The 21,530-nt window shown below is 53.4% G+C and overlaps 9 protein-coding genes across 9 annotated transcripts; 2 read left to right on the top strand and 7 right to left on the bottom strand.

Moving 5' to 3' along the window:
* Window positions 1-57: 57 nt before the first annotated feature.
* On the top strand, window positions 58-1,456 carry J4E90_005431 (uncharacterized protein; the record flags this gene model as incomplete). The annotated part of the gene is made up of 5 exons (XM_051434984.1): window positions 58-105; window positions 157-375; window positions 429-529; window positions 593-877; window positions 928-1,456. The coding sequence occupies 5 exons, from the start codon at window positions 58-60 to the stop codon at window positions 1,454-1,456; spliced, it is 1,182 nt and encodes a 393-aa protein (XP_051291008.1).
* Window positions 1,457-1,811: 355 nt separating this feature from the next.
* On the bottom strand, window positions 1,812-3,287 carry J4E90_005430 (uncharacterized protein; the record flags this gene model as incomplete). The annotated part of the gene is made up of 1 exon (XM_051434983.1): window positions 1,812-3,287. The coding sequence occupies one exon, from the start codon at window positions 3,285-3,287 to the stop codon at window positions 1,812-1,814; it is 1,476 nt and encodes a 491-aa protein (XP_051291007.1).
* A 575-nt stretch (window positions 3,288-3,862) lies between these two features.
* Window positions 3,863-5,025, bottom strand: J4E90_005429 (uncharacterized protein; the record flags this gene model as incomplete). The annotated part of the gene is made up of 2 exons (XM_051434982.1): window positions 3,863-4,396; window positions 4,450-5,025. 2 exons carry the CDS (start codon window positions 5,023-5,025, stop codon window positions 3,863-3,865), a joined length of 1,110 nt encoding a protein of 369 aa, XP_051291006.1.
* A 1,408-nt stretch (window positions 5,026-6,433) lies between these two features.
* Window positions 6,434-7,099, bottom strand: J4E90_005428 (uncharacterized protein; the record flags this gene model as incomplete). Its single annotated transcript, XM_051434981.1, has 1 exon — window positions 6,434-7,099. One exon carries the CDS (start codon window positions 7,097-7,099, stop codon window positions 6,434-6,436), a length of 666 nt encoding a protein of 221 aa, XP_051291005.1.
* A 340-nt stretch (window positions 7,100-7,439) lies between these two features.
* Window positions 7,440-10,317, bottom strand: J4E90_005427 (uncharacterized protein; the record flags this gene model as incomplete). Its single annotated transcript, XM_051434980.1, has 2 exons — window positions 7,440-9,656; window positions 9,700-10,317. The coding sequence occupies 2 exons, from the start codon at window positions 10,315-10,317 to the stop codon at window positions 7,440-7,442; spliced, it is 2,835 nt and encodes a 944-aa protein (XP_051291004.1).
* Window positions 10,318-10,673: 356 nt separating this feature from the next.
* Window positions 10,674-11,966, bottom strand: J4E90_005426 (uncharacterized protein; the record flags this gene model as incomplete). Its single annotated transcript, XM_051434979.1, has 1 exon — window positions 10,674-11,966. One exon carries the CDS (start codon window positions 11,964-11,966, stop codon window positions 10,674-10,676), a length of 1,293 nt encoding a protein of 430 aa, XP_051291003.1.
* A 1,892-nt stretch (window positions 11,967-13,858) lies between these two features.
* On the bottom strand, window positions 13,859-16,561 carry J4E90_005425 (uncharacterized protein; the record flags this gene model as incomplete). Its single annotated transcript, XM_051434978.1, has 3 exons — window positions 13,859-14,564; window positions 14,612-16,390; window positions 16,440-16,561. 3 exons carry the CDS (start codon window positions 16,559-16,561, stop codon window positions 13,859-13,861), a joined length of 2,607 nt encoding a protein of 868 aa, XP_051291002.1.
* A 672-nt stretch (window positions 16,562-17,233) lies between these two features.
* J4E90_005424 (uncharacterized protein) lies at window positions 17,234-18,552 on the top strand (the record flags this gene model as incomplete). The annotated part of the gene is made up of 3 exons (XM_051434977.1): window positions 17,234-17,281; window positions 17,335-18,439; window positions 18,488-18,552. 3 exons carry the CDS (start codon window positions 17,234-17,236, stop codon window positions 18,550-18,552), a joined length of 1,218 nt encoding a protein of 405 aa, XP_051291001.1.
* A 1,567-nt stretch (window positions 18,553-20,119) lies between these two features.
* Window positions 20,120-21,410, bottom strand: J4E90_005423 (uncharacterized protein; the record flags this gene model as incomplete). Its single annotated transcript, XM_051434976.1, has 3 exons — window positions 20,120-20,299; window positions 20,349-20,789; window positions 20,844-21,410. 3 exons carry the CDS (start codon window positions 21,408-21,410, stop codon window positions 20,120-20,122), a joined length of 1,188 nt encoding a protein of 395 aa, XP_051291000.1.
* Between the last annotated feature and the right edge of the window lie 120 nt (window positions 21,411-21,530).

The raw sequence follows: 21,530 nt of genomic DNA, 5'->3' as shown, positions 1-21,530 counted from the left end.
GCCGAATTCTTCAGAACCTGGGGGTGAACCAGATTTGCCCGAATTCACGCCTTCACCATGGCTTCAAGGCACGAACTTGCGAACCGAGGACCTGAACTGCAGGCGGTATGTTCAAAGACGCTGAAGGAAGTGGAGACCATTGACTGACATCCGCAGGTGTGCTCAACGTTCGTCTCGCTTGCGTTCATTACCACTGTCCTGCGAGTTTACGTACGAGCCCGTATCGTTAAAGCTTTCGGAGCAGACGACTGGTGGATGGTGGCCGCATTGTGTGCTCATGTTATGTTTGCTACTTGCGCAATTGGCGGTATCCACTATGGCACTGGACGTCATATGGACACACTTTCGGGTGAGCAACAGTACAAAGCAATGAGGGTATGTGCGAACCTTTGAAATCGTATTGATCTCAATTCTAACAGTATGTATAGTACTGGTGGCTTTGCTACATCGCATACTGCTGGGCGATGATTACGTCAAAGATGTCCATTGGCTTGTTCCTTCTCCGTGTTACTGTCAAGAAACTGCACAAGTAAGCCTTGCCTTTGCGTTAGTTCCATGGGATTCAGTAACTGACTTTATACGCCTCATTCAGATACATCATTTACGCTGCGATGGGCCTCACGGTGCTGTGCGGCCTCGTCTTCTTCTTCGTCACCCTCTTCCAATGCCACCCGATCAGCTTCTTCTGGGACAAGAACAACCCAGAAGGGACTTGCATCAACGTAGACGTCATCATCGGTCTTACGTTCCTGTACAGCGCAATCTCGGTCATTAGCGACTTCACGTTTGCTATTCTACCCTTCTTCCTGATTTGGGGCTTGAACATGTCCGTCAAGACCAGGGTCCTTTTGATTCCTATTCTCGGGATGGCTTGCGTGTAAGTTTTTTTGTCATCACTTCGACATACGATTCCTAACAACCTTGCAGTGCTAGTGTCGCAGTCTGTGTGCGCATGGGTTACGTTATGGATTTCAAGAACCCCGACTTCCTCTGGGCCACGGTCGATATCGCAATCTGGTCGGACATCGAACAGGGTCTCGCCATCACGGCTGGTTCCCTCGCTACTCTCCGTCCTCTCTGGCGGCAAGTTTCAGAGAAGTTCGGATTCAGCAACTCCTCCTTCGGCCCGTCACGTCCTTCGAACATGCGAACACCACAATGGGTCAATGACCCGAACAGAGAATCGAAAAAGAAGCCCAGCCTCTTCAGCATGACAATGTCTCTGCTGAAGACTGAAAAGGGTGTGTCCACGAAGTCGGAGATCGACCAGGACTACGGCATGGGCAACCTTCAGCCAGTACGGCTCCGCGATGATCTATCCGCGGAAAACGAGAAGAGCGACAAGGTGTTCAACACTTGGAGAATAAAGGGTGGTGGGAAGGTGTCTGATGAGGAATGCAGAGTTGGAGAAATCACAATGGAGACGCACATCAACCAGAAGAACGAGAGGCGGTAGAAATGAAGGCAACTGGAGTGGACAGTGAACGATATGGACGATTTTGTTATTAGCTAATTTAGATTCATGATACCATCCTCATGGCGGCGCGAGCCAGTCAAAACAATACAAAAAAAGGATATAACACATCAGATTTGTACACGTCACAGCTGCCTTAGGGATGTCGTGATATCTCGCGTGGTATAGAGCTCGTGTACGATGCTCGCCCCTCACCAATACATGCAAGTTGAAGCGAGATTCGTTGGCGGTGTATGTAACCTTAGAACGTTTTGACTAAAGGGATCTAAGTATCAAAAACTACATAATCCAGGTCAAACTCTAGCGCATGACCAACTCCAAGTTTCACAATCACCGTTTACTGTACATTACTCGTTTTCGCCCTCAGGAAATTCTCAACCATCTCATCACTTACCTCCGTCACATTGGCCGGTTGACTGCGGGACTCCCCTTTGCTCCCCACTGCCGAATCTGGACGTTGGTCGGCACGTGGGCTCACGTCGCCGACCTTCTGAACCGGCCCATCCGGTGCAGAGCCGTTAGACGTCGCTGCCGTGCCCACTGCGCCAGCAGCCCCACTGCGTTGCTGATCTTGGTCATTTATTGATTGTCTGCCCTCTTGCGTCCGCCCCTGCGTTTGCGCTCCACCTATCCTTTCGTTTGATGGTGTGAGGTTGCCGTGGAACGGGCGCTGTCGCTGCTTCGCGGCTTCCTTGTCGACTTTCCAAATGCCGCCTGACGGATCGACAGTGTAAGCTTGCGGGTCATGCTTTACTAATCTATCGAAGATCGGGTCGTTGGGTACTGTTTTGAAGAAGACGTGTTGAAACTCCTCGCCCTTCGCTTCTTCGTCTTTCCGCATCTGCCTCTGGCCATTTTCGACTACATTCTTCGCAGTTGAAACGCCCTTCATGTCGCCTTTGTGCAGGGATGATATAACATCGCCCCATGCTTTGCGACTCTCCCATGGGTCTTGCTCTGAGAGGTCGGGCACAGTCATGGGTTTGTGCTTGATGGTTCTGACGTCGAAGGTCTCCACCTCGGAACCGTTCCGCGCGTCCTTGATGGTAAACGTGCTGTTCCACGCCCCCTCGATTTCGTAGATGGTCTCACCAGGCTTGTCTGCATGGAAAAATCTTGCGTGGAATCCATTTTTATGCCCTGAGCCGAACAAAGATTTGCCCTCGAATTTGATATGCGATATGTAGCCGTTGGATGAGATGAGAGAATATTCGCCGTACAACTCCGGATGTGGAACCCCGCCTAAGAGACCCTTGACCTTTATGTTCGGCAGTGGAAGGAGGTAATCTTCGTCGTACTTGTCGACATGTACTATGGCATATCCCTTCTGTTTGATACTGACGTTTCCAGAAAACGTGATTTCTTGCTCCGTAAACCCCTCCGCCCGGATCCCAACTTGATCGTTCCACAAATAGCACGCCGTTACAGGTGGATGGTGGCCGACTTGCTCGGAGATTAATCGCGTCTCGCCCAGCTCCTCAGTATTCCAGCTTCCGAGGAAGAGTTCGCCGAGAAACGCGTTCAACGGCTTCTTGACGCCATCTTCCTCATTCCGCCCCGCATATTGCTGTCCTCGTAATGAGCCTAGGAAGTTCTTGAGCACAAGCAACGCGCGTTTCTCAGGGTCCTCTTCCGACGCCGGTGCAGCCCAGAGATATGGATGATCCGCCCAGTACTGTGGTATCTCAACTGTCGAGTTCTCGGCTAGTACGAACGGCGGTGCAGTAATGTTTGAAAGATCTCCCGAGATGGTCGCTATGGAAGAGATAAAGTCCTTCAGCCCAGAGCGGTTTGCTGCGATATCATTTGACATAATTGCGATTTTAGTTTTGATTGGGCTATCATCAATGCCGGGCAATGAACCTAGTTATGGGGAAGATGAGTGACTTTCCAAAGTAGCGCCAAGTCATGACGTCGGTGGTGCAAGACCTTACGACCTGCGGCTAACAACGTGAGATCTGGCTTGCCCTGAATTTTGGTAGGCTGTGCACCAACGACTCCAACGCCGCATCGCGCAATCTGCCGTAAACGCGTACGCGATCGATGTTGGCTCGTCGCATAATCAGCCCGACCCAGCGTAGTCTGACGGGTCGACGCGACAGCCACGTCGCGTGTTCCTCCATAACGGTTTCATTCCACGACAGCTTCAAGCTCATTGGTACAAATAGCAAATGTTCAACAACACCAGGATAAACCGTCGCCAGCTAGACAACCTACTGCAGACTTCACTCGACGTACTCTGCTTACCACTCATCCGACATACCCGTCTTGGCATCATCACCACATCGAGCCTGCTAACAGGTGTTGAAAGCTGTGAACGAGACGGGTTAGCCTGGAGTTGCTTTGCCTTATGAACGTTGTCAATTTTGCTAAAACGACAAAACCTGCTCACGGCGCAGGATAACTCAGCGCAAAAGCCTCTCTGATTTCATCTTCGCCCCATCCCATCGTAAGACCCAACTGCAACAGAATTCTCGCCTTCTGCGGATTGTAAAACCCACTTGCAATAGTAAAGTCACCACCGTCTGGTACGAGTCCATCAGCACTGCGATGGCTAGCTACGATCGGAATACCCGTCGCGTTGTAGAGCTCCTCAGCAGCCAGACCCGCTTTGCTTGATACACCTCCTGCACCAACTCCGGCATAAACGATGCCTTGGGCGCCGGAGGCATAGGATGCATTGAAAAGACTGGGATCCATGTCCTGGTGGGCGTAGAGGATTGGTACGGAGGCTAGGTCGGTGATGTTGGTCACGTCGAAGACTACGCGACCTACCGGCTCAGAGGGTGCGAAGAAGAAGAACGGAACTTGATTGATGAAGACACCGAGTTGGCCGGCTTCAGTCGAGAAGAACGTGTCGAGGGTGTTGGCGTTATTCTTCGTTGTGTAGAATGCAGAGCCGATGCGGTCGTTGAGTACGATCTAAGGGTACTGTTAACCTGCGTTTCTATATCAGCCTTTGCTCATCCACTCACCATTGTTCCTCGATTCCGTCCAGCAGGCGAACCGGCTAGGGTAACCGCTTGATACAGGTTGAGCGGGCCGTCTGCACTCAGCGCGGTCGCTGGTCTCATAGCACCGACTACAATGACAGGTTTCGTAGAGTTGACGGTACTCTCCAAGAAGAATGCAGTCTCCTCAAGCGTATCCGTTCCATGCGTAACCACAACACCCGAAATCTCATCTTTCGCCAACTCAGCATTGATCATATGCGCCAGACTCAGGCTGATAGTCTCATTGATGCTACCAGACCCCACGTTCGAGATCTGGTAGCCGGCAATGTTGGAGATGTTGAGCAGTTCTGGGACGGCATCGACGAGCTGTTGTACCCCGAGGCCGATTGAGTAGCCGGTCGTCTGTGTGTTGCTGTTGCCCTGAGACGCGATGGTACCGCCGGTTGCGAAGATGGTGACATTGGGGAGAGAAGCGTTGATGGGTGTTTGGATGTCCTGTCTTACGAACAGTCGGTGGAGATTTGAGCGACTGAGATCAATTGGTGAAGCTGATGTGAGGGTTGTGAGAAGAGGGATGAGTTGGATTGAGAGCTTCATCTTGGCGTATGAAGGAGGCACGTAGCTGGATTACAGCCAACTTCCTAGGAACTCGAACTGACCTTTTATACTCTTCGTGATCTCCAATTCATGCAGCTCCAATGCCAGGCTCACCGTCGGCCAACGTACAACGCCTATCTCCACGGCCTCTTATCAAGCCATCTTCAAGATACTGTCGTCATGCCGTCTTGGTATTTCTACAAGCAGCTCGATTAGTGAGTTCTGCGAGTCGTAGTCAAGCTTCGCTCTCTTGGCCATGCAAGTCCTCCGAATTTGTCGTGGTATGGTCGGGTCTTATCAGTAAGCCTTGCATGCGATAACCCACCCTCTGGATCCGCTAGAAGATATCTAGTAAGAACGCCAAGTATGATTTTGCAAAGCTCGATGACTGGGCACCGTTCTTGATAGCCGTTACCGGCCTCTGGTCGTGAGGCTTACGTTTTGTCTGCTCTAGGACTTGGGTGGGCGGTACATGGATGTGGAGGTGCGAGAGCTGTGTCCTCGGAGGTATTGTGGTGACCCCGCTCACTCACGCCTTTCGTCCCGATTGGGAACCAAACGACAAGAAGGCGTGGCTGAAGCAATTTCTTGACGAAAAGTACAACACGATGATGTGATTCCTTCATGGATCTTCATACTACTCTTCTATTTCTATAACTACCATGTGCCCACCGTCCGACCTGGCTATCGCCGAAGCTCAAGATACAGACGACAGAGCATACAAGCACCTTTCCGAGCACAGCCTTGATACACCAATATTGAAAGCCGCATATGCACATGCAGCTGAGCTGCTACATCCGGCGATTTTGAACCACAGCATAAGGGTGTATCTCTACGCCTACGCATTGGCAAAACATGAATCCTCCAAGTACTTCACGGACGTTCATCAACGCGATCTACTCTTCACCGCATGCCTTTTCCACGATATCGGAACCACCCAAAGTTATGATGGCCCGCAGCGCTTCGAGATCGAGGGCGCCGACGCCGCAGTCAAATTGCTAAGTGGGTTTGGGGTCGGTGGGACAGAGGCGCACGATGTCTGGACAGCAATCGCCTGCCATACCAGCCCACAAATCGCCGAGAGAATCGGGGAGCTTTCGAGGCTTGTTCGGGTCGCTGTTATTACGGATTTCGGGCGGAGAGGTGAGGATTATGAAGTGCTCCAGTCACTAACGGAAAAACTGGAGGCGCGGTACGGGCGGGCGGGAATCGAGAGGGTGCTTGGTGATGCGGTGGTGGAGCAGGCAAAGCGAAAGCCAGAGAAGGCGCCGAAGGTTTCGTGGCCGCGTGCGATGTATGAGGCATGGCTCGTGGAGCCAGAGTGGGACGGTGTCAACAAGGCGTTTTGAGAGGCTGCATGTGAGCTTCGTATCCTACAGCCTTGTAATCCACCGATGCTGTCACGTCTTCAACCTCCGTCGCTCCTCTCCAGGAAGCCCGGATCCCGTTCGATCTTGCCCTCGAACTTTGTCCACCATGCCTGGAATGCCTTCAACGGCACTGTGTCTCCCGAGCCCCAGCTTGTCAAGAAGTCGTAGCAGTTCTTGATGATCCTCTGCGCCAGCACCTTGGTCTCCACGCTTCTTTGTCCTCTCAGCACCAACTCATTGCCTTGTCCCATGTTTGGTGTTGCCGATGATGCGGCCTCTTGAGCCTTGTTCTGCTCCAGAGCTGCGGCGACTTGTTGCGCTGGTTCAACGCTTATCCCAAGGGCCAGCGGCACGGTGCTGCCATTCGACGCGTCCATCGACACGCCCTCGTCCACCATGGCATCGTCATTGTCGCCTAGGCCACCACCTGCAGGCCCACCAGCTTTCGCGTTCACTTTGAATATCGCGCTAGGCTTTTCGTTCGCGATCGCGCCGAGAAGTTTGAAGTCGGTCGTACCGGGTAATTGCGCGTATACGGCGGCGGCGGTGCCATCTGGTAAGGTGACGCCCGGAAGCAGGAAGACGACGATGTGGGAGAAGGACGGCTGCGAAGGGATTTGGAAGGCGAACTGGGTCGGCGATATAACGGAGGAAGGCTCGGTGATGACAGGCCGCCCTGAGATGATGACACCGACTGAAGACATGTTCACGTGTCGCAAGCGCGTGATTCGAAGCTATGCGAAAAAGAAGTACTTGAGATGGCAGTAAGGCTGCAAGCCGCGCGTGAAGAAGTTTGACATGCAACAATCATCGTTGCGCAGCCTTTGCGACATTTCGAGATGCTTCTGCGTCATTCTTGGTCCAAGCTTCACCCCACATTCACTCGTGTGTGAAGGAGCTCAGACTGGCCATGAGTTGAGATGACGTTTCGTGCTGCATCACAAGAAAAGCGAACGTTCTAAATTTAGTCATTCTGTCCCACTTCTGAACATAGCATGCCCGTAACTCCCTCGCAATGAAAAACGCAACTGCCCTTTGCTCATCTCACATCCTAAACCCATGCACAGCGCTGACCCACCGTTGGTCGATTAGCTCGCTGGCCCTCATCAGAACGCGATATCCACCCATCAAAGCTTGGAATGAATGGATTCGCTCCTCTTCACTCATCAGAAAGAAACGGGCGAGACCAAATGCTGAGACTGTCTTCGCGTGATGGGTTGAAGAAGGAGCTATCGGCATGTTCAAGGGTTTGCGGAGCCATGCCATGATCACTTGAGCAGCGAATGGGTTGAGGCCGACTCGACGAAGGAAGACTTCCCAGCTTGTCTCTTGCGCCACAGGCTTGATGTCGCCAATGTCTGCTGAGCCATATGGCAGTCCGTACTTTGCCATCTCAACGACAGTGGACCGCGCCAGAGCCTGTTCCCCTCCACGAACGTATCGAACAAGTACTTCGCCTTCTAATTTGCTGGCGAACATATCGAAAGCTTTCAGAGCTTCTATATCGCGCGGGTCATCTGGTCGGCTCGATCCTAGCTCTTCCATCTCGCGGCTTAGCCCTTCGCTCACCAACACTATCAGTCTCTCATACCGCAGTTGGAGCTTCAACATACGTTCTTTCACGGGTGATTTATCTGGCTGGCCAGGAAGAGCTCTTTGCTTGATCTGCTGTAAGGTGGTAACGATGAGGCCGGTGGAAGGTGACAGTATGATCTCAGCTTCTTTGGCTGCCGAGTGCGGTAAGGTGTAGTCTCGATACACCATCTCTGCACTTGGGTAGATCGACTCGATCAACTTCAGCATTCCCCTTTGCTGTAGAAAGGTCGATGAGATCACGAAAGAACAAGGCGCCAGATTACTCGGAACGGTAGGAAGCTGGGGTAGCGGCTTGTTGGTGGTTCGCGCCTGCTGAGCCTGATCCACTGGCTGGTCGGACGAAGATCCCCTTGATCGAACCGGTAAGGTGTGCGTCCTCGGTTGATCATGATCCCTAGAGTCAGTCACTTTTGCAGTACTGCTTTCTACGCGATCTACTGGCTTCCCTCGCGTCTGCATGAACTTGTTAAGCGCGGTTGTTGCTGAGAAGCCACCAAACATCAGGTCTCCAGTCGCTTGTTTGGCAGCTTGCGGTTTCTGGTAGGCATGGTCCAGCCTCTTCGATCGGGTCTTCGCCGACTGGTCTTCTGTTGGCTCGCGTTCTCCGAAGTGGTGGCTCTCTTGCATCTCTGTGGAGGATCGGATCTGTGGACGCGCAGTCGGCTGCGAAGAGGTGCGCCTGCGATGCTTCTCTACGACCTCTTCCTCCATTTCAAGTTTTCGCTTGCGTATCAGAGCCTCCATGTCGTTTCGCTCATCGTATTCCTCTGGATCCAAATCTTCTTCGTCCTCATCTTCGTCAAGGATACGCAGGCCTTTGCGTTTCCACACTTGCGCTGAGCTAGTCGCGACATCGCCCGTAGTCATTTCAGTGACGATCTTAGTAACTTCCGACTCGCCATGAAGCTTTTCTTCGAGACTGAGAGTAGACACCTTGGTAGTGAGAAAGCCCCACTTCAACTCTCGTTCCGGGGTCGAAAGCCCATGCCAGGACTTCGCCAATCTCAGACCCTCTCGCTTGATGCGTAAGAGAAATTTCATCTGCGCTTGCAGTTCCGTGTCATCAGGTAGATGATCGCCACCCTTGCGCCGACTGTACTCTATCCATGGTGCAATGGGCAGCGAGAAGTCGATGTATGGAATATCGACTCTTGCAATCGTGTCAGCGCCGGACAGTCGTTCGTTCTCGATTTTGTTGTTGGCGCGTTCAGCCTGCTCCTCCATTTCGTGGAAGAACTGGTCAGAGCCAATCCCACCTGCATCGTCGTCAACCCATGGCTTATAGAGTAAGGATTCATCCGCGAAAGACACAGACTTGAGCCTTTTCATGGGCGAACTAGAACACATCGATGGCGTAAGAGGACCTTCCACTTTGAGGTCCTCAGCTCGGCGCTTCAGTATGGGCGAACTGGTTGGTTCGAAGTGAGGACTGAGATGAGGTGGATGTGTAAAATCAAATAGCATCGAATCACTGCTATTTGAGTTTGTGCGAAGAAGAGCGTCCGCTGCCAGAATTTGCTCCTGCAGAGCCCGCGCCTCAATAGTGACCGAGTCGGCAGTATCTGAATCGAATGGCAGACGATTTGTGGGTGAAGATGGAATGTATGGTGTCAGTGGCGGCGATACTGGGAGTAAAGGCGGTGTCACAGGCCGGATATTGGGCTTCTGAGTCGGTTAGCAATCGGGTATGAACAAGGCTTCCGCATACCTGTTTTCGTATCAGGCTCTCTGCCTCCAACTTTTGGCCGTCTTCCGGTAGATACGCGTCTCGAACAGTGTCCTGCAGATATACCAACACCTCCCGTGAGATGGCGAGCTTTTCGGCTTTGACCCGCGCGTCGCACTGTGCAGGGTAATCGAGATACCTGGTTGGCCAGCCAAAGCCCTCATCGTTTTCTTCTACCGTGATCTCCGAAGGAATCTGTGAGTTTTTGAAGTCTGGTACAGCTGTATCACCGAAGTTGAGCAAATCAAGCTCATGATCAGATCTTAGCACAGGTAGCTCTTGATGTAGATCGCGTCTCCATGTCCGGCTATTAGTGACCGTCGAGTCGCTCGCAAGTTCATCCTGGAGAGCATGCGCTGCCTTGAGGAGCAACGCAGTGTCTTTGTTCACCGTAAGCTTTTCTTTGACAAGCCCGCTGACAGCTGTGTCGATGGTCGCATCGGAGGGCTCGTGGAGATGTCGATCAAACTCATCGTCTGGTGGTGACTGAACATGGCGAATGTGCAGTAGCTCCGTTTCATAGTTCACACAAACGCCTTGCGCTCTCGCCCATTCGAGGACGCTTGGCTCCGATGTGTCCAGGCCGAGGTCCAGTTCCATGCTGGTCGCGTCTGAAGAATGTTCGCTCTCAAGTAATGTGGGTAACAATAGTCGTTAGCTGGCTGTCTTTCGTATGAGAAGCACAAGTGGTGAGTGTCGATTGCGAGGGTTGCGCTTTCTTCATCCTACCTTGCTTGGCATCCACGTGGTCACTCGCTCGTAGTCACGCAATGTCACAAATAGGAAGGAGCAGGGAAAATTTGATGATGGTTTGATTTCTTGATTCATTAACTCGTGGCTTATTTGGGCCATGATTTGTTCTAGGCTGTCCTGTATATTTTCATGTGAATGTGCAAAGGGTGTTGAACTATGTACATGCGAGTAGGACTGTATTTCCTTCCACTAGCTACGCGCGTCTATTTGGGAACAGGCTTCTGACCGAAGCCGAGAGACTGGTTTCCTCCGTTGAAAGCAACGAGCTGGGCCTTGAACATTGTGTCACCGTAAATCTGCAGACCGGCACCCTGGTTGCCTTGTACACCGCCGAAGCAGGTCGTGTTGGCCGCATCAACTGTGGCGAAAGTAATCTGGCTACCGGGGATCTTGGCCATGTATGAGTCGCCGATTGCGACACTCATGTCAGGGAGGGCAGTACCGCACGGGTAGATGAAGCCACCGACCTGAGCGTTAAGCTGAGCACCCTGGACTTGCGAGTAGTATGCCTCGGCAACCTGCTGGTCGACGAGCAGGAGCGATGTACCGGTGTCGGCGATGGCGTCGGAGCCTTGAGGGTTCTCAAAGAGCTGGTCGCCGACGGCAAACTTGGTAGAGCCGAATTGCCAGAAGCCAGTGTCAGCCTTGACTGGGATCCATGCCATGTCGCCTTCGAACTTTGTAGCATCGATCTTGCCGAACTCGTAAACACCGGTGCCATCTGGGTCGAGGTCGGCAGTGAAGACGGGCATGTCTAGGTTGGGCATGACGTTGTCGAAGAAGGTCTTTGCGGGGGTCTTCTTGGTTCCGTCGTTAACAGTGTTGAGGTTGGAAAATGCAAGACCGACGAGGCCATCAGTGTTGGTGTCCTGGACGAAAGACTGGGATACTTGGTTGGCTAGCTCGACAGTCTGACCCTCAACCTTGACACCTCCAATGGTGACAGTGTCAGTGCCAACGATACCAGCAGCGCCAGAACCGTCACCGTAGCTGATCTTCCACTGAGCACCGGCAGTGGCCTTGAAGGAAGTAGACTTGGATGCGTCGAAAGCGGAGTGTTGGCCGATCAGTTGCGGGTCGAGCTCAGTACTGAAACACCAAAGATCGGAAGAACCAGAGTCGAAGTCCAAGTTCAGGGTCTGACCACCAATATCGACAGGCGACAAGAACAGAGCAGCGTTGTCCTCAGGGTTGGCTGCAACACTGCCAGTCTTGTTGCCACCAGTGGCAGCAGCTGCGGTCACGTTCTGGCTCTGCTTTGAGAACGAGATGAAACCCTCCTTGACCATGAAGTCTTCCTTCACCTTGAAGTTGTACTTCCTGAACACCTTCCTCATAGCAGCAGCGCCATTAGGTCCAGTCGGGTGAGCCCTGTTGATTTGCCTGGGAACTTTGAACGAGCGTTTTTGGAGACCCCTCTTGCGGGCAGGGGCGGGAGCGGCAAGCACAACGGCCGCCAAAAGAGTGACGAAGAATAAGAATCGTAGAGAAAACATGTTGAGCTGTTGAGCTAATGCTGACCGGCAGCCGGACTGGAAGAACCTGTCGTTTGGAAAGAAGAGAATGGGGTAAAGAAAGGAAGGTACGAAACGAAACACAACTTCCTCGAAAGAAACAGAACAGAAGGCTCGGCCTGATGGTAGTCCACGGTTCTCAAGGAGGGTGCGAAAAGAGTGCTTTTAAAGAAGGAACGTCTATGCGACCAACGATGTAGAGACAGTGAAACTCGAGAAGGATGAAACCTGAGCCTGCAATCCGAACCGATGCCGACGCATGATGAATGATCTGGGAGCGCTAACTCGACACTCAAGGCCAAGCTGAGATCCACGCGGCAGCAGACAAAACGCTACGCGTGCTGCATTGTCGATGATCCATGGGGAACATCAAGCCTAGCTCCTGTCAGTTTTTCAGGCACAGAAATCTAGAAGCCCGTCTAGTTGGCTACTAATCGTGCGAAACGGGGACTATGGGTCTAGAGACAGCGATGTGATTGGTCCAAAAGCATCTCGAGCCTCCTCGGAGAGGTATCGATAAGGCAATGGGGGTCGTTACGCGTCCAGCTTGACGCTGTTGAAGAAATGTGGAGAGAGCTAACATCAGGCAGGGCTCCGACTGCAGGTACGTTTCAGTACCGTGGTACCGACAAACGTCAGAGTCGCACGAGAGGCTCTCGAACGGTAGTGCTAGCTTGCGCCTGGTGATGCTAGAAAGTTGTTTCTGTCAGCCACCTCATTTCAACTGACCATTGTGGCTGCTCTGGTGTTCTGGAGAGGTACGCCTCTTCTCGCCGAGTCGCTTGAAGTTGACGACGCGCGGTCATGCCGTCAACGAGCATGAACGGGTGAGCTGACGAAGCCCGGGGGACGGTGTTTCGCAATGCCAAGACCAGACAAGCTAACTGGGCGTTGCCTCATGGATGAAACAAAGGGCCCGCCAACCCGCAACTCGAGAAGCCGGAAGTCTTCCCATGTCTCTCGTACATCCGGGATGTCAGACAAGCAGCCGCGGCGAAGCTTAACTGTCATGTTGCGGGATCGGATTTGCAGTTTCTCCAGGACCAACCAACCTGATGCGCGTCTTCCCAAACATGCTCCATCATTACAAACATGCTTCATCGCGGTTTCGCGCCACTTATCTCGGCAAGCAAACAGACTGGGCATCCGCCGATGCGAGGTTCATGTTTCGAACATCAAGGCTTTGAAGCTGTTGGTGAGGCCGGTGCGGCATTTTCCCTGATTTCGCAAGCCGTCGCGTTCAAGGGCGAATGGCCAGCGCCAGGCGGCGTGGATGATCGAGCTTCTCCACTCCATTATTTGGTACAGCGGCGTAGGGGAAATTGCGCAAAGCATGATTGAGCGCTGTGGAGAATAGTCCGCACGCTGCGCAGGTGGCGTTGAGAAAAGCAAGTTCATCGTTCTAGACAAGCGAGAGAGGGTGTCGTCACGAAAGGGAACCGCAAGTGCACGGGCGCGGAAGAAAGACATTTTCAAGGGTCTTGACACTGACAGGCGAGGAAGGTTGCATGAAATCAATGCATATATTCGAATATTGAATGAAGGCGCTTTTGTTCTATCATAAGGTGACATTCCTCCTACGTCGTCAACGCGCCGACCGATGCCTTTTCATCATCATGAGCACGACATCAACGCCCACCCGCACACCCAACTTCACCGCTGCCAGCTCTCAGATCTTTCGCTCTGCGCGAATTGTGCAACGTCCACACCACATCCAAGCGATGGGTGTGTAACTTGGTACTGCACCTTCGAGTGCGGTGGCGTCCAACCCCTTGGGCATGAACTTCGTACTCCGACTATCGGCCGCCTGCATAGGGCGATGCGTGGCGTCTGGATGGCGTTGGTATGGCTCAAATGTTGATCGTCAAACGTGTTCATCCAAGCAGTTCCACATCTAGACCGATGGCCCTCATAAAGAGGTTCACGTTGGCCGTACGTGCGCTTGCCATCTCAGCGGGCAAAGCCTTGCTAACAGATACCGTCTCCATGACGCGGTCCTTGACGCCGAGCACCAACCTCTGTTGCTGCTCGGGACTGGCGCCCACACCCATTGCAGCCAGGAACTGCCAGATGTACATGTCGTCGGTGTCGTTGATAGTTCCTGGGAACAAATAAGGAAGAACAGGTTCGATGACGTCAAACAGACGGTTGTAAAGTGCCGTCCATTGTTGCCAGTCGGTAACCATCTCGGGAGCTGACTGCTTAAGAAGCTCGGCGCGAGAGATGAGGAACGTGAGGAGAGTGAGACCAATCCTGCTTCGAGCCACAGTGTGGAGGTTGGTGCGGTCCAGAACAAGACCAAGGAGGCCGATGACAATGTTCAACGGCGCCTCGGAGATGTGCGCGTGGAGAGGCGACATGACAGTGCTAGAGAAAAGGTCAACCTCTTCTCGGATCGCTGCACTCAAAGGCTCCTCGGGCGTAGCGATAGCACGGCCGACCACGGAAAGGGCATCTAGGTGGACAACGATCATAGTGACGACGGTAATGCGCTCCTGCTCGTTGATGTGGCGAAAAAGTCGTGGAAGTACCTTCTTTCCCTTGGCGTGTGAAAGGATGGAGATGAACGGATGCGGTGTGCTAGAGTTTGTTAGCAAGAAAGAGGGGTTGGGAATATTACAACATACGCAGGGTTAATGGGCTCCATGATCTTTGTGTTCAACCACAGTTGCTGATGGAGCGCTTCGATCTTCGAACGCCATTCCATGTGTGCCTGGATGGCTTCAGGAGGGCTGCTCTCTTGGATCGGCGGTGGCATTGCCCGCTCGTGGTCTTCCATTTGCATGAGTGTCTTGTACACCGCCTCGATGTTGCGAAGAGCCTCCTTCCGGTCAGCGATGGAAGACCGGTGGTTCTTCGGCAGCTTATCGTTTGTCTCTGGCCGCTTCAGGTTGAGCAGTGGTCGAGGGGTCTTGGAGTTGCTGAACGCAATCTTTCCAAGACTACCTTCCACAACAAGCTGCCTAGCCTTTGGTCTTGCTTTGGCCGCCTCGACTGCGCGCTGAATCTGTTGCTCCATGCGCTGCATGTGGTTGTCTCCGCCTCGGCCTTGTCTGCGGTTGCCAAACCTGTTGTTGGTCTGGAACAGGTATGTTTGAGCAAATTGGCTTGCTGGCTGCTGTGGGTTTTGGCGTGGAGCACCCCGAATCTGGGTGAAGACCTGGTAGTAGAAGTCTTCTGCAATAGCTGCCTCAGGTCCTCTCTCCTCCAAGTTGCCCGTCGCAGTCATCAGTTGCTGTAACTGGATTCGGGTGATGAAGTTCTTGTCCTGTGGCGTCATCAGGCCGTTGTCTTTTGCTAGGAGAGCAATTTTGTGGTTCCGCTTGGCCCGCTTAGCATCTTCTTCGAGGAAGGCGGCACGCTCGGCCTCAGATAGCTGAAGAAGCTGCTCGGGGTGGGTGATGACCATTCCTGGGAACGACGGACCGCGGTTGTGTCCTGCTGGAACACCACGAGGACCCTGGGGAGCATTCTGAACAATAGGCTGGCCTTGTCCTGACAGACGGTTTGGGTTTTGCAAGATCTGTCGAGGCTGGGTGGGTGTACCCTGAGCCTGAGCCTGGGGTGTTGCTTGGCGCTGCTGCTGAGCGCCGGGCTCGTTGGATTGGGGCCTTTGTCGCTGTAGGATGGTGGGCTGTTGGGGCGGCTGGGATCGGACGGGTTGGTCGGGGAGCTCAGCGCGGACCTGCTGCTGTTGCTGTCTAGGCGGCATTTGTTGAGCGGGCTGCTGCTGTTGAGGCCTTTGCAGAATCTGGGGCACGAACTGTCCTGGCATGCCGGGGTACTGGGGCTGTCCATGGGGAAACTGCTGCTGCTGCTGCTGGGCGAATTGCTGTTGTTGCGCAAATCCTGGAAAGCCTGGAGGCGGGGCTTGTTGCACTGGAGGGGTACCTATTGACTGAGCGCGCATCATGGCCTCGACCTCTTCCATGCTCATGGCCTTTCTGGTGGGCGCGGGCTGTTGCGAAGCGGCAGGGGGCTGCGGCGAAGGCTGTCTCTGCGCAGCGGGCTGCTTGGGCTTGAGACCCCAGATGTCGGCGCGCGCCTCCAGCTGAGGGATGTACTCGGGATCCTTGTAGCTCTCGTAGCCAGTGCGGTTTGGCTTCGACGCCTGGGGGACGGGTGGCCTCTGCTGGTACTGTTGGGTTTGCTGTTGCTGGTATTGCTGCTGATGGTGCTGTTGCTGCTGCTGCTGCTGCTGCTGGGGGTACTTCTGACGGGCCTGGTACAGCATCTGCTCCTCCTGCAGCGTGTTTGATACCGCAGAGGTCTGGCCGGCGAAGTCGAAGTGTTTTCCGACCGACTGCTGCGTGGCAGGGCCGCCGCCGAAGGTGTCGTCGTTGAGGTCATCGGCATCGTCGTCGAGCTGGTCGCCTAGGCCGTCGTACGTCTCCTCGAAGTCGATGCTGTGGATGGGGTAAGTGGGAGCTGTGGGCTACGTGAGACGCGACCTACACATCGTCATCGGCTGCCCCTCCACCCAGTGCGGCGAAGGCGTCGTGCTGGCCAAACCCGGGCGCATTGGAGGCGTGGCCGCGGTCTCTCGGGCCGCTGGGGTCAAAGCCAAAGAAAGACATGGTGGGCGGAACCCGGCGGTGGGGGTGGTGTGGTGGTGTTTATGCGGCGGTCGAAGTGATATTTAACACGCGAAAGTGGTGACGTTGGGCTACTAAGTAAAGGCAGATTGGCAGGGCGGCGGTCGCATGGGCGCACCCACGAATAAATGGCGGCAGATGGGCAGATAACTCGCGACAGGCGAATGACGCCGCAGGGTACAGTAACGGCGACGGAGTGGGTGGGCGAGGTTGTGCCTGTGGTACTGCGAACCCAGGTTGGCTCCATCGCGGCTTGCTCCCAATTGGCGGCCAGGCCCGGCCTTACCCAAAGAATCCGACTCCCTGCGAAGTGGCTACATTACTACGGCGCCCGTCAACGACTCCTATCCACCTCGTGTCCTCCATCCCTAACGTTGCCTGCCACCTCAACCTCGACGACTGGCTGATGCGCATTCCCCGCGTCTCGCATCCGCTCGTTTTTCTGTAGTCCTACACTCCGGGGAACCAACGCGCCGACAGCGTCCGTCCGGCACCACCCCTAGGGCTACCCGTAGACGTCTCACACCTCCATCACGCCTCCTCCGTACCCCACACGCCGTCCGCAGCAAAGGCAATTGAGCAGCGAAAGTGGAGGGCTCCGACGTCACCGAAAAGAAGCAGCCCAAAGAGCAGCAGCCTCAGGGCCATTTCGCCATGGCCGGCAACCAGCGGTATATCCGCTACCTTGTCTTTGCCGTAGTGGTACGTGCCGGCATCGTGTGACGGTTGCGGAAGCAGCGACTGACCATACCCAGGCCCTCGTCCTCCTCTACTTCATCGGCTCCTCGTCCTCTGTGCCTTCCGCAAGCTGGCCAGTCTACCAGGACAACAAGTCGCCCGCGACTCCTCCCCAGGGCAACGCCCCCGTCGCCAACGATGAAGTCCAACAAGTTGCGCCTGGCACTACGCCCAACGAGCAGGAGGGCCTCCCCCCCGCGACTGCCCCCGGCGACCGCATGAACGCAACCTTCGTCACCCTCGCCCGCAACTCCGATGTCTGGGAAATCGCCAAGTCCATCCGCCAAGTCGAGGACCGCTTCAACCGCAAGTTCCACTACGACTGGGTTTTCCTCAACGACGACGAGTTCGACGACCAATTCAAGAAGGTTACATCTGCTCTTGTGTCCGGCAAGACCAAGTACGGCAAGATTCCCAAAGAGCACTGGTCCTTCCCCGAGTGGATTGACCAGGACAAGGCCGCCAAGGTCCGCGAGACAATGAAGGAGAAGAAGATCATCTACGGCGACTCCGTCAGCTACCGACACATGTGCCGCTACGAGTCTGGCTTCTTCTTCCGCCATCCCTTGATGCTCGACTACGAGTGGTACTGGCGCGTCGAGCCCAGCGTCGAGCTCTACTGCGACATCAACTACGACACCTTCAAGTTCATGGCCGACAACAAGAAGAAGTACAGCTTCACCCTCAGTCTTTACGAATACGTCGAGACCATTCCTACCCTCTGGGATGCTACCAAGAACTTCACCAAGCACTACCCCCAGCACATTGTCAAGGACAACGGCATGAAGTTCCTTAGTGACGACGGCGGTGAGACCTACAACCACTGCCACTTCTGGTCCAACTTCGAGATCGGCAACCTTAACTGGCTCCGCTCCGACGCCTACATCGACTTCTTCACCTCGCTCGACCATGCTGGTGGTTTCTTCTACGAACGATGGGGCGATGCTCCCGTGCACTCCATTGCTGCTGGTCTGCTACTACAAAAGGACGAGATTCACTTCTTCAACGACATCGCCTATTACCACGTCCCATTCACACATTGCCCAACAGGCGAGCAATACCGCCTCGACCACAAATGCTCTTGCAACCCCAAGGACAACTTTGACTGGAATGGATACAGCTGTAAGTTGCCAGTACCCTAGCCCATATTCATATACTAACACGTCACAGGCACATCTCGTTTCTACGAAATGCAAGGCATGGAGAAGCCAGCAGGGTACGAAAAGGAGCAATAAGCGCTCAATCTCCCGTCTGTCCTTCGTCCTACTTCGATCCGAACAATCTTCAATTTATCCATTTTCTTGACACACCGGTTCTGACTTATTGTCAAGCGCACCACTCTCGACTGCAGCCAAGGTTTGGCGTGTTGTGAAAATTGTCTTCTTCGTCTTCGCAACCTTGATTGTACTGGCCACGTGCATTATTAGGCGGCGGCGACCTTCTGGGCGGTTCAGTCAGGTAAACCAGGGAAAAACTTCGTTGCCCAAGTGGCCCTCATAGGGATATTCCGAACCAATATCGGTGTGTATGGTTGGATTGGCGTTGGTAGCGGTTCAAATTGTTGGCTGCTTGTCTTGGCACGGTATGCCAATGTGGGCGAGGGAATGGCGGTCATACATGTATTGTCTTGTTGAATTGATGTATGCGTGTAGTTGATGACTGTAGACTAATGACCGCATTCATATGCAGACATCGAAGACATCACAATCACATCTTAACCAGCGATACAAGGTGTCCACATCTGTAGAACTAATTCACCAAACCCTGATCCCATGGGACCGTAAATTTGAGCTTTTTGCACATCCTTTTCTAAATCTCGCTGTTCACAGACATGGTTGCGTTCATTATAACTTTCAGACAGACTTGTTTACAACACATGTACTCGTCCACAATGGCCTTAGTGTTGTGTTTACATTCAGCTCGGTGTGTGATGAAGAAGAGAAGTAGAGGACGTAAGATAGGCTGTTGTACGATTCGATAGCTCAGTTTGGCTTTGATCGTCTGTCAAAAAAAAACCCCCTCAGGAAGAACCGAGGAGCTTTTTGAGGTGGTCTACAGGGCCGCTCTCTTGGTGTAAACAGGACTGATGTACCTGCAGACATGGCCCGATGACCTGGACTTTTTGGTGAGTTTTTACTTGGTGCAACCGGCCAAACATAAAGGGGTTTCCTTCTATTTTATTCGCACTCGCTTTCTTCCATGTGATCTTTGTTTTCGGGGTTTTGAGACTCGCCCACACATAACGGGAATTTTCTTCGATTTCGGAAAAATCGAACACAGAAACTGATGACAAAGAGAAGGAGGGTCGTCACAAGTCTGGTTTATATGGCCGCCGCGCGGCGGGTAGGAAGAACTTGTGGATGACTGCCGAGAACGCATGATTTCCGAACCCCGAATTTGGTGACTTGAAGCAAGAACTCCGACCCAGTTTTTCCACAAACATCGCTTTTGCGTTTCCAGTCTTGGCTGCCACTTCTTGGCCACAGCAGAACATGCATTGATGTTGTCCATCTTTTGGTAGACTTCATCGGTGAATCAGAATACGGTGTAAGAAAGTGGAGAGTTCAAACATGGAGCGTTCGAATTGCAATTTTGTGCTCAACTCGCTCTCCACTCATGAGACGTTAACATAACCGTTTTTGAAGAACTGAAACGTATATTGGAATGAAGGAAAGGAAGAAGAGAAGGTGTGAGAATCTTGTTTATATGCACACTAGCGCTACCAACACATGCTCGCTAAAGAACGCTCATATCATCGAAACCCAAAACCATCCGCACGCTGTTCCATGGGATGCTCATCACTCAGTCGTTGTAGTTGACAACGCCACTTCCATCTTTGTTTGCCTTGCGTATCCCATACTTCTCACTCAACTCGTCTTCCTGTGACCGACTGTTTGGATCGAGGTATGGCCGCTCGGCACGAACAGTCACTCGGACAGCGTGGCGACGATGAGGCGCGAAACCGTAAGTGGCAGAGTGGTTCTACTTGCTGTCAGCAGTGCATCATTCTGGAGAATGAGACTCAACATACCGTAACCCTGTTATCCCAAAACGCAACATCCCCCTCATTCCACTGGAACCTAGCATGAACCTCGGGACTAGTCGCCACAATCTCCGTCAGGAAACTGATAATATGATCCGACTCCGTCTTTGGCACACCAACAATCTTGGTTACAAAGCCAGGGTTGAAGAAGATGCTCTTCCAGCCCGTAACGGGGTTCGTCCGAACGAGTGGGTGCTCGGTGGTGACGGGCTCGCGACGTACTGTCCGGCCGAGATCGCGCGAGCCTTGGGCTTGCAACTCTGCGGAGTGCAGGGCGGTGAGGGACTCGAGGTACTTTTGCATGTGGGGTGAGAGCATGTCGTAGGCTGCGTATTGGGAGGACCAGAGGGTGTCGCCGCCGCCGCCACGGGGTGGGCCGGTGAGAACTTTGAGGGATGTGTAGGAGGGAGGTTGAAGTTCGTATGTTACCTGGTTCGGGTCAATAAAACTTGTGTCTCTTTTGATGCGGTGTAGAGTTCTTACATCAGAGTGCCAGAGGAACGATGGTGTGAATAAAGCCCTTAGGTCTGGGCTATCTTCGCCGGTATAGATGACGTGAACGTCCTCCAATCCCTCTCGCTTCGGTACACCAGTTGTGGCATGCTTGTGCAGCTCGCCAAAGTACTTTCCCAGCTCCCTTTGCTCATCGATGCTGAAGTTTTTCTGGTTCCGGAAGAACACAACCCCACGTGTAGCGATCAGTCGAGCCAGGTCGTTCTTCTGAGCATCGGTGAGGTTTGCTAGATCAACGCCACGTATCTCAGTACCGATCTTTGGATTGTAGTCAAACACGTCTGTGGCAGTTGCGAGGAGGTTCTTGAAGTTGGGATCGCCTAGTTGGCCTTTGTCGGCGTAGGGAATTTCAGTGTAGGCCGGCCATGTGATGTTGGGAAAGTGTGGTCGTAGATCTTCGTACTTGTACGGTTCGGCATGCTTCTTGACAGTGGTACGCCCGGGGATGTAGCTGTGGGCGTTGCTAGACTTTGGTATTGGGAGAGATGTGGACGTAGCGGTGGGTTGGTAGTGAGGTTCGACGAGTCCTGGAGCCATCGTTGTTGCCGGGATAAATAAGATTTTCGTGTGATGACAAGTATTGTGCAGTCCACAGAGTTAGGTTATTACCGCTCAGATGAGACGTGCTTCTAGATAGCAATACAAGAAGTATGGCAG

The sequence above is a fragment of the Alternaria incomplexa genome, assembly GCF_024043165.1.
Source record: "Alternaria incomplexa strain BMP 0042 chromosome Unknown scaffold_7, whole genome shotgun sequence".
NCBI lineage: Eukaryota > Fungi > Ascomycota > Dothideomycetes > Pleosporales > Pleosporaceae > Alternaria > Alternaria incomplexa.
This window is presented reverse-complemented; position numbering and strand designations above follow the sequence as displayed.